The sequence below is a fragment of the Cryptomeria japonica genome, chromosome 10, assembly GCF_030272615.1.
Source record: "Cryptomeria japonica chromosome 10, Sugi_1.0, whole genome shotgun sequence".
Classification (NCBI taxonomy): domain Eukaryota; kingdom Viridiplantae; phylum Streptophyta; class Pinopsida; order Cupressales; family Cupressaceae; genus Cryptomeria; species Cryptomeria japonica.
Genome location: NC_081414.1, coordinates 53,268,484 through 53,279,797, shown reverse-complemented (window position 1 = coordinate 53,279,797; position 11,314 = coordinate 53,268,484). Strand labels below are relative to the sequence as shown.

The 11,314-nt window shown below is 34.4% G+C and overlaps 1 protein-coding gene across 1 annotated transcript; it reads left to right on the top strand.

Annotated features, from left to right (window-relative positions):
- Positions 1 to 4,590: 4,590 nt before the first annotated feature.
- LOC131029765 (bax inhibitor 1) lies at positions 4,591 to 7,950 on the top strand. Its single transcript, XM_057960415.2, has 5 exons — positions 4,591 to 4,973; positions 5,220 to 5,311; positions 5,749 to 5,935; positions 6,698 to 6,853; positions 6,955 to 7,950. Exons 1-5 carry the CDS (start codon positions 4,782 to 4,784, stop codon positions 7,033 to 7,035), a joined length of 708 nt encoding a protein of 235 aa, XP_057816398.2. The 5' UTR covers positions 4,591 to 4,781; the 3' UTR covers positions 7,036 to 7,950.
- Positions 7,951 to 11,314: the final 3,364 nt, after the last annotated feature.

Here is an 11,314-nt window from a genome sequence, read left to right as displayed (position 1 = left end):
AGGGTGAGAGATAGAGAGAGTCTGAGTGAGAGGGAGGAAGGGATGGAAGGAGAGTACAAGGGACTAGAGAGAGAGGTGCGAAGAGAGGGAGAGAGTGAGAAAGAGAGGTAATGAGAAAGGGAGAGAGGGGGAGGAGAGAGGGAGAGAATGAGAGAGAGATACACTTGAGAGAAGGAGAGAGTGAGATAGAGAGAAAGAGGATGAAAGGGAGAGACTTCAGAGATAAAGCATGGAGAGAGAGAGAGAGAGAGAGAGAGAGAGAGAGAGAGAGAGAGAGAGAGACTTAAGTGAAAAATAGAAAGGGAGGTGTGGAGGTAGGGAGAGAGTGGGAAAGAGATACACTTGACAGAGGAGGAGAGTGAGATAGAGAGATAGAGGCAAAGAGGGAGAGAGACTTAAGAGAGAAAGAATGGGAAAGAGAGAGAGAGAGAGAGAGAGAGAGAGAGAGAGAGAGAGAGAGAGAGAGAGAGAGAGAGAGACTTGAGAGAAAGAGAAATGGAGAGAGAGAGGGAGAGAGAAAGAGAGTTAAAGGGAAAAAAACACTTGACAAAGGAAGAGAAAGGGAGGGGGAGGGAGATGGAGATAATGAGAGAGAGAGACACTGGAGAGAGGGGGAGAGAGTGAGAGATAGAGATATTTGAGAGAGGGAGAGAAAGAGGGGGATAGATGAAAGAGAGAAAGAGGGTGAGGAAGATGAGAAATAGAGGGAGAGATACCCGAGAGAGGGAAGAAAGTAGAGATGGAGATGCCTAAGAGACAAAAAGGTAGGGGTTGAGGAAGAGAGAGAGGGAATGTAGGGAAGAGATGAGAGAGATAATGTTGATATGAGCATGTTGATTACTGAAATTTGACTAAGTTTGAAATTTATAAGAATACTCAAAAAACTAGAATCTACATTATAACTCTTAGAGATCTGGAACCACTCTCAAACATCCAAACAATATATACATAAAATATCTTATACTTAAATGCTATATTTTATGTATATATCCTACCAAAAAAACCTAATGGATTGCTAAATGAATTGCATTTTATTGCCAGACAAATGCATATGTGATTTACAAACTAAAACCACATACGAGGTTTTTAGTTTCTAAACCGTGTATGGGGTTTTAGGTTTTAAACCGCGTATGCAGTTAGTATACTATAAAACTCGTACACTGTTTATCTTTGGTTAGGCTTGGTAAAATGAGCCTAAACACGTACGGGGTTATTTAAATTTGAAATACCTCGTGCGCGTTTTGTTGTTTTTCATATTTTTGTTTTGGGGTGTCCACTTTTCCGACCACCATCTTTGTGCACTTACCCATCTATATCTGTTCTGATTAGGCTTAAAAAATCCTTAACTCTTTCTTCAAATCTTGCATTCCTTTCAAGACATCTAGATGCAAAATGACCAATCTTATTACATGCAAAACATTTAAAAGGTGCTTTTCCTTCATACTTACTTCCTGTCGGTCCTTTAGGTACTCTTCTAGCGAATAGGGTTTCAAGTTGCTCAAATTCTTCATCTTCTTTCCTCATATCTTCCAATTATTTTGCATATAAGGCTTTCCAATCACTTTTGCCGGTAGATGATGATGATGTATGAAAAGAAGGTTCAGATTTTACAGCTCTAGAAGATCCAAATTCTTCAAGCTCAAAAGCAGATAATTTAAAAATCAAAATGTCTCTGTTAACTGAAGTGTTTGCCATCATTCTTAGCTCATTAATTGCAGTTGCTTCATCTTGTAAGCCGGTGGAAGGGCTCTCAAGACTTTGGAAACTATTTTATCTTCACTCAGAAATCCTCCACAACATTGAATTCTTATAACAATCTCATTTACTCTTTCCATAAACACAACAATTCTTTCATTATCTTCCATCTTCAAGTTTTCATATCTTACCCGGTAGCCATCAAGTTTAGCAATTTTGACAGTAGGATCACCTTCATTCAAAGTTTACAATTTATCCCACATAACCTTTGTCGATGATTTATCAATCAATCCCATGATTTTCAGATCAATAAGTGCACACAAGAGGGCTTCTCTAGCTCTGCAATCATTTTCAATATTCTTGTCCAAATCTGCAGGAGTAGGATTGCCAAATGCCGAATCATAAGGTGTGTATCCTTGCTCAGTGATCTCCCAAATATCCTTGCCAAGACATCTAAGATGAGTCTCCATTCGAATTTTCCATATCCCATAATTTGTTCCATCAAGCTTAGGGATTTCTCTTCTGAAAATAGTTGTTGGTGGGTTTGAAGTGTTAGCTGTCATAGGATCTACCTCAAGCGGTTAAGCTTCTGCAAAAGAGGACCAAAGCTCTAATACCAATTGTTAGAATAACCGGTGAACAACTAAGAGGGGGGGTGAATCAGTTGTTAATAGATTATATCAATTAAACCACTTTATAACTTTTAACCAAATCACATAAACATTAAGTATTAGAATAGCAGAACCAGATACAGATAAGCAATAAAACTTAAGAATGAAACAAATAATCAACACAATGAAACCATACCACATAACACCATGATTTGTACGTGGAAAACCCAGAAAGGGAAAAACTACGATGAGAAGCCTACCCATAGTCAGATGATACTTCTGCAAAAAGTATGTGATACAATGAGGGGCTTGCACATGTAGGAAGGCACACTACCTAGAGCGTATTGCTCATTACAAAAGAGTCTCACTGACTATAGAGAGGTTATAACCACCTCAAGATAAATGGACAACAATCCAGAATAATGATCTGCCAGAGATAGCATCTACCATGTTCGATTACAGTCTCGGTTAAGCTCAATACTAGAGGCCTTTGACCTCTTCCTCAATCTCAATTCGATCACCTATGATAGACCAAATCTCCTTCGCATATGATATTACATTTCATGACCACGATGCCTGATCTACAATGAGATCTTACATCAATTTATATCAACTCTAAGACCTAAACCAATTAGGTCGGCCACCTAAAATATATTACAATAAGATCATTACATACATCCATATTACAATGATATGCCATGTCGGCTTAAGGCCAAAACAATAATAACCAATCCATAAATCATCCCGATAACGTGTAGAGAACATGCTAACATAATACCGATCCATAACCTAGATAGGTATCATACCTAATCTGGGTCTACCACACCAAAGCAATGTCTTCAATCAGTTGAGGCAAGATCAAAGAACATCTTCAGCATCCTGAAATCCATCTAGAAGCCGCACCAACACCACTTATGCATTATGCCAAGATTTATCAGTGAAAGCTCTATCAGTTAAACCTTAAACCCAAGTCGGTAAGGGTTTACAAGATTGTATGATAGCATTCGATCACCAAGTTAATGCCAACTGACCAAAACATGCTCTAGAAGCATGTAACACATAAAATCAAACATACTCCATTGATCCAAACATGTCGGAAGTGTCCAACAGATAGTCTTTTCTATCGATAACACTAGATCTTCTACCGGTAACCAAAACCCGTCTACTGGTAACCAAAACCTGTTTGTTAGTAACCAACCATAACAGCTAGTGTTGACATCAATGACAAAACATCAATGCAACACATAATCAATTCATCCATAATGCCAACACGATCAACTAGAATATGAACATGATAACCATTAGCATCTTGAGAACCTTCTAGAAGTTGCACCAACACCACTTATAGAATCCGTCAAAGGATCTTCAACAAAGCTCTGTTGGTAAAACCCTTACTGGTAAACAAAAGGCTTACTAGAACATATGATAGCTTCCGAATTGATACCAAATCCCAAACCAATTGAATGTGACACACAAATGAATGACCAAACCAAACCAATTCTACCAAACTAAACGTACCGGAGAATATCGAAGATGATCTCCAAATCAACATCACAATCCAACCACTCTACCAAAACCCAGTAGACAACAAAACAAGTTGGTGTTGACATCAATGCAACACATAATCAATTCCTCCAAATTGCCAACACCATCAAAGTTAATCTTTATCCATCATTTCTCTGGCATTGTTCACTCTTCATTTGAATCCTTTCCATCCTTAGAAGAAAGATTAACCCTTCCTAACCCATGAATGGGCTATTTTGTCATATTCATTTGATTTTACACTACATGAATCAATTAAAAAAAATTACTTTTTAAAAATTATTAAATAAGAAATTAATTACAAATTATAGAAATTGTTGTTCAAATTTTTAATTTTATATATTGATTGATCAAATTAATAAAAAAATAAATTGAATATATTTTGCCTTGACAAAAAACTAATACCTTACTAGAAACTAATAAATGCCATTCTTAACCATCTTTCATATTCTTCTTAACTATCTTTTAGATAAATGTATTTAAAATAAATACCATTCTTAATCTTCTTTCATATTCTTAACCATCTTGTAGACAAATGTATTTTAGATAAATATTAATAAATACCATTGTTAACCATCTTTTAAACAAATATTAATAAATACCATTCTTAACCATCTTTCAGATTCTTAACCATCTTTTAGATAAATGTATTTAGGATATGTCTGTCATATTCTGGACGTGGCGTAGGCAAGTCGAGAATCTTCCAGTGAGTATTTGCCTTGTTATAAAACGAATACCTGTCCGTTAAACCTTTGCCAACAATAGTTTTGGCTATTCGATCATCCAGACATTTCAAAACTCCCGCACTCTTTTTCAAAGTGTTCTCCTCTAATCTTTCAGAAATGGGTGTCAAATAGATCATATAATTTCGGACAAGGATACCCATCTCAGAGTGCTTACGACTCTGGATTGAACTCCAGTGCCTTCAAAAACATGCAAAAGATAAGTCCTGATGTGCAGAATCATCTCAAGAGGGTTTATTTCACTCTGGCCTGTACTTTGCTGGTTTCTGCACTGGGGGTGTACTCGCACCTGCTCTGGAATATTGGAGGACTTCTTACAGCCACTGGCTTAATGGCTTCCGTTGTCTGGCTTTTATCCACACCCCCCAATCCATACAACGAGGCAATGCATTTCTTTCTTTCTTCTTATTTTCCTCTGTGGGTTTGATTTTTAGCTAGTGTCTATTCAATGATTCAGTTACCCATATGATTAGCAGTGACTTCTAGATATCACCCATATGGTTCAGGAAGCACACAAGCAACTAATTTCAGCACTGCATAGAAAACATATGTTGAGAGTGAGTCCCACCACATTTTATAGTCTAATCTAGGTTTTCTTGTCTCTTATAATTGTGGGGGTTTTGAACAGGGTAAGAGGGTGAAACTGCTCATGGCAGCTGCTCTGTGTGAGGGGGCTTCTCTTGGGCCGCTTGTGGGCTTGGTGGTTAACATTGATCCAGGGTAATTTCTTTTATTTATCTATTTTGGTGATTAAAATTGATCAGGTTAAGAAATTCTATTGTGGGTTTCAAATGTTTTGAAATGCCAAATTGAGGCTTGGCCCTGCAGTGACCTAAAAATCCACATTTGCCTTTTTCACCTCATGTGGGTTTTCTAGTGTTTGTTGTTGCTGTAGAGAATATGAGCCTCTCTCACACTCTTAAAATTGCCATCCTTATTATGATGTAGAACTTTGCAGCAATCTTGCAGTGGATCAAACGGTCTTAAAAAATCTCCGATGATATATTATGTAGCAATTTGGCGATTAGCAATTTGATACAATGTACCCATTACCATTGCATTGCTTTTACCCTGTAAATTCTTATACTAAGCATTTCCTTTTAAATTTAATTAGCCTTTTATGTAATGATATTTTCATTCTGCTGGAAGTTCTGCAGGATTGTCGGGACAGCCTTGGTGGGAACAAGCTTGACATTTGCCTGCTTTTCAGCAGCAGCAATCTTTGCCCAGCGCAGGGAATTTATGTTTCTGGGAGGGATTTTGGGATCAGGTCTGAGTATTTTACTGTGGTTGAACATTTCATCTGCTCTCTTTGGTGAATCAACAGCAACATTCGAATTTGAGGTAATTTTGGGATCAGGTCTGAGTATTTGGGTATTTTATGATTGCAATAGTTGCAATGGCATTATTGTGTCCTCTTCCCGACTCATTGATGTTCTGGGATGTATGAGGCATGAGGTCAGCATTTTAGGCTAAACCATTTTCTAAACAGTCAGAAGAATAGTAGATAGGAAAGGTTTTATAGCAGCGAACTAAGTAAAAAATTACGCACTGGAGATTTATGAATACAAAAGGCTTGATACCAGGTAAAACATTAAAACAGAATGAAATGTTAACAATTGTGCATAATGTGCAGTCTTAACTCTTATGGATGTTTCATCTAAGAAATTGTGCTTTTAAATTTGTTTATTTTTTTCTCACTTTGTACATTTCTTGATTCACAATTCTAGATTATCCTTTTGATCAAGAGATGCATTGGGGTATATGCTGCACACTCCCATGTTTTCCATTCAGCATTAGAACTTATTCCATTCAGCATTTTCAAATAATCTATGTTGGTAGAGGAAATTAAAATTAAAAATATATTGCCATTGGGTTTGGGTTTGGGTATCTACATTCATCAATCTAGTTGCATATATAAGCATTGATTGATCTGATTTCTTTAGTAGTATCGTGAGCAAAAGGATGGAGTTGGTATTACAAAATTGCCAAGTCTGGCAAGAGATTTTTAATCAACAAATTTATTATCTAATTTTTATTAGATAATTACAATCGCAACTTGTTAGAAGTTCATTTAATTAACACACTCAAGTTTCAAATAAGCAGATATATTTTGGCCTCCTCCTTTTCATCGGGTACATTATCTTTGACACCCAGGCGATCATTGAGAGGGCAGACCATGGAGATTATGACTACATTGAACACTCATTGCAACTCTTTATTGATTTTGTTGCAGTTCTTGCCCGTTTGCTTATTATAATGGTCAAGTGTTTTTACCATAATTCTTTCAAGCTATTCATTCTTTTGCGATTTGAGATTCAATGTTTCTAACAATATGTTAATTATGTTTGTTTGCATTTCAGGCAAAAAATTCAGCCAGAAAATCTGAGAAAGAGGAAGAGAAGAGAAAATCTGAGAAAGAGAAAAAGAAGAGAAGGGATTGAAGTAGCAAAGTTATGTTGGAAGCAGATTAAGGGGGGTGAATCAGAGTCTACCAATTTGACTCAAAAATTACACAGACTGTGTAAAACAGATTTGAATAGACTGTGCAAACTGATTTGAAACAGTAATCAATATAGATGCTTCAGCAATGAAACAGATAACATTAATTCCAATGAAAACATTTCCTGAATATAAATAACAAAATATGAATGGCTATAGAGCAAAATAGACAATATGGACCAATGTATTAGAGCATGAACCTAATGAAATAGAAACACATGACACAGAATTTCCAGGAGTGGAAAACCCTCTTGGGGTAGAAAAAACATTCAAAATGTTCCTTTTATTATATCAAAGTGAACATCAATTCTTTACACTGTCGGCAAGAAGCACCAAGCCCTTGATCAATCTGAAATCAAGAATGTGAAAATCAAACTCTGATACCTTTAGGATTGCAGAAAGTTTGCAGATTTTACATAAACCAGTTATTCCAATAATATCACAAATTGCAAAATTGATTTTACATAAACCAGTTACTCCAATATCATAATTGCAGAATTAGATTTATGCAACTATGAGATTATAAGAGTATAAAAATGACAATTCCCTTTACAAAATTTTCTGCTATATAGAACAGAGAAAGTACATACTCAATTTGTGAATTGATTTTACATAAACCAGTTACTCCAACATCATAATTGCAGAATTAGATTTATGCAACTATGAGATTATAAGAGTATAAAAATGACAATTCCTTTTACAAATTTTTTTGCTATATAGAACAGAGAAAGTACATACTCTGTTTTGAACAATAATCTTCCTGCCCTTGTATTTCTGAACCACAAATCCACTGTATTCGAACAATCTGAGAAATTTCTGATTTGAGAAGTTTGTTCAATAAAATCTCTTTCCATCAAGTACACAGTTTCCTCTCTTCATACGAACTTCATTCACAAACAGTTCTATTTTTATAATAGTAAATATTCAAAACAGTTCTATTTTTATAATAGTAAATATTCAACACAAGTCTTCATGAGAAACCATCGAATTAGGGTTTCAACAGTTATGCAAACTGTTTTCAAAAGAACAAAACTTAAAAACAAAACTGCTCTGCTGTTATCACTTACATCCTCAAAAACAAAGCATAAAACCTTTGTGTTAGGGATTAAGAAAAATCATATCAACTTCTTAACAATATTCTTAACAGCAGAATAAACTCCTTGTGTTAGAGTTCGAATCATTCATGAAACAATAAAATAAAACTGATGTAAACCTCCTTTAACAAGTCCAAACAACATACTAATCTTTGTCATGAGTTAAGCGATAAAACTCAAATGCAAGTATCCCGAAAAAATCTGTACAAAATAATACCAATGAAACTACCACCACAAGCTGTTCTTCCAACCAGAAAATGGCATAAGTGCATCCTGTTTGAAAAATATTTCATGGCGGCGGACTGGGGTTTGAGAAACTGTTCAACCAAAATGTAATATGCTTGCCCTTAAGTTTTGTTAAGTTATACAAACCTAAAATCATAACAAAACATCTTTTGAAATCTGCATCTTAGCTCACCGTGAGTATGGCAGCGATTACACAATAAGCTTTGTAAAATGCAAGGTCAACAAGACATTGGGCCACTTTTTTAAGCTTTATTAAAAAAAACATTTTCAATACATATCATCCCTACCAATGCTAAAAATCAACCTTTAAATATGTGCAATGACATTATAAAGTCAAGATGCCACATCAACAATAATACTACCAAATATAACTGCCATGTAATCCTCTTTTGTCATCAAGGACAAATGCCACAAGGGATAACAAGTTAATCCTACCAAATATAACTGCCATGTAATCCTCTTTTGTCATCAAGGACAAATGCCACAAGAGAGAACAAGTTAATCTGCATCATTTTCCAGTACGGTGGTGGTGATGGTCTCAGCAACCCACATTAATTTTTCTTTTTTTTTGAATTTGTCTCCTCCCGCCCGATGGAATAATTTGCTGTTTGGGGATAACTTGAATCTTAGTAAACAACCTTCTGATAACCTATTTAAATTCATAGTTAAAAATTACGTAAACAGCTCTATAAATCTCCAAACACGAAAATCCATATCATTTGATTAAAGAGATGTAAAAAATTATATCTAAATATATAATTATGTGATTCTTGTAACTTTTGAAAGCTACGCATAGAAATGTATGTGCAGTGCATTTGTTTATTTATGCAGATTGCAAAATGCAAAGAAGCTGAGAAGGATAATCGACTCATAGCTACACCTCCTCTCTATATATAATGAAATATTTGACTCATCAGAAATGTTTTAAAATATCCTTTCACTAATCGACTGTAATCCTGGCATGATATTCCATGCGTCATTTGAATAGTGGGCGATAAATTTTGATGTGACTCTACATTGTTTTAAATTCAATAAAGTTGTTTTGGAATAAAAAGATTTGTTCAGAAGGCTGAAAAACTTTTTCTAAATGTTTTGGTTGAGGGAAAGAAAGAGTACGGCCCATGTTTCAATAGGTAATTATGTATTTCTTGTGTATCCAATTTTTTAATTATTAATTTAAAAATAAAATAAAATAAAGATATTTAAATTTCATATGTATCAATAGTCGCTTATTTTTTAGCCTTTTTTTTTAATAATTGGTCCATTACTACTGAGGCATTTGTGCACATCTTTTAGGTCATGTACATAAGTCTTGACAATTTTAAGTGAATCATTATTGGGGCATCTTTAAGTAGGCATCGTGTGACACTTTGAAATGTGTACCTCTTAACCCTTGCATGCATAATGGATCTCACACTGTGAATTGATACTACCCAAAAAAAAAAAAAAATAGCTATAAGCCATTAAGTCGCATATGGAGACAACCCAAAAAGAATCGTCAAAATCTGATGAATCATTTATGATATGTGGGTGCGCAAAGTTAGCTATAATGGGTACACTTCCCTTAATAAAAGGTTTTTAAGTTTTTTTATTATGAAATATTTAATAATATATATTCAAGTTGATTTAATGATGGAGAATTTGTATTCATCAAAGAGAGTTCACAAATTCAAAATTTGAAAGGAATAGGATAGTAAATACTAAGAGTATGGAGTAGACAATAAAAAGATTCTATTTTCATTATTAATCATGAATATATTTTTATTTAATTTGTTGAATTGTATGTGTGTGTGTGTGGGGGGGGCGGGGGGTTTGGGGTTGTAGGGATGAAGGTGATTTAAAATGCATTGATCTAAAACCCCTAACTATGTAGATGTCACATAATTGTAGTGTCTATATCATACCCAAAACCCTTAAACATGTAGATCTTCCACACACCTAGAGCATCTGTATTTATCCAAACCACTTGATTGCATAGATGCAATGAACTCATAACATCTATATTAGAATCAAAACGCTAGACTACATAGACATCATTCAAGTGTGTCATCCCATTATGCATATATCTAGCCCTCGCCCTTCTCATATCCATCTCCTCCTTTCCATCCTTATCATTTTTTCCTTAATTCTTCATCATTCCCAATTTATATTTCTTCATCATTCCCAATTTATATTTCATTGATCATTCAAATTCACATCTACTCACTTCTTTACTAAATAATAGTTTCATCCATTTTGAGAGTACACCCATTTTCTTCCAACCTATTTATTCTCTCAAGGGAGTATCCTATCATCAAATTCAAACCAAAATCTCAAGCTTATCCAATCATTGAAGCATTCTTTGAATCCAATTTTAAACAATTAAATCAATACATCTTCTCATAGTTTTTAAGATATTCGTTCCCACATCAACAAAGTTATCAATCTACCAAATTAGTTATTTAATCTTTGTCACTTGAGGTATCATCTATCACTAATTTCATACTATCAAGTGTCTATATCTACTTTCTTTGAAGTTATGCTACTTATTTTAGTCATGATACCATTCAAAGAGAGACAAAATGTAGGTACTCCAGAATCTGCACATACTTATTTGTATCAATTTCACTCAAATTAATTAGATAAATTATTGGTTAACTAATTTATTTTACCTCTAGACTATCTATAAAATGCAACATATTAATTAATTTTACCAACCTAAATAATCAATAACAATTAATCCCCCCTAACATCACTAACATTGATTAATTAAATCCACTAAATTAATTAACTTAATAAAAAATTCTTGTAACCAATCATTTTAAAAATACACTTATTTAATTAATTAGGCTAATAAATCAAATTTTAATATTTTTTTTCTAATCTAAAATTCCATCCATGC

What these genes read in the sequence shown, in the direction of transcription:
- LOC131029765 (XM_057960415.2), top strand. Translation starts at nt 4,782, where the DNA reads ATGCAAAAGATAAGTCCTGATGTGCAGAATCATCTCAAGAGGGTTTAT. An exon ending in CCCCCAATCCATACAACGAG is followed by an intron (nt 4,974 to 5,219) that starts GCAATGCATTTC and finishes GGTTTTGAACAG; the next exon opens with GGTAAGAGGGTGAAACTGCT. An exon ending in CAGCAACATTCGAATTTGAG is followed by an intron (nt 5,936 to 6,697) that starts GTAATTTTGGGA and finishes TCAAATAAGCAG; the next exon opens with ATATATTTTGGCCTCCTCCT.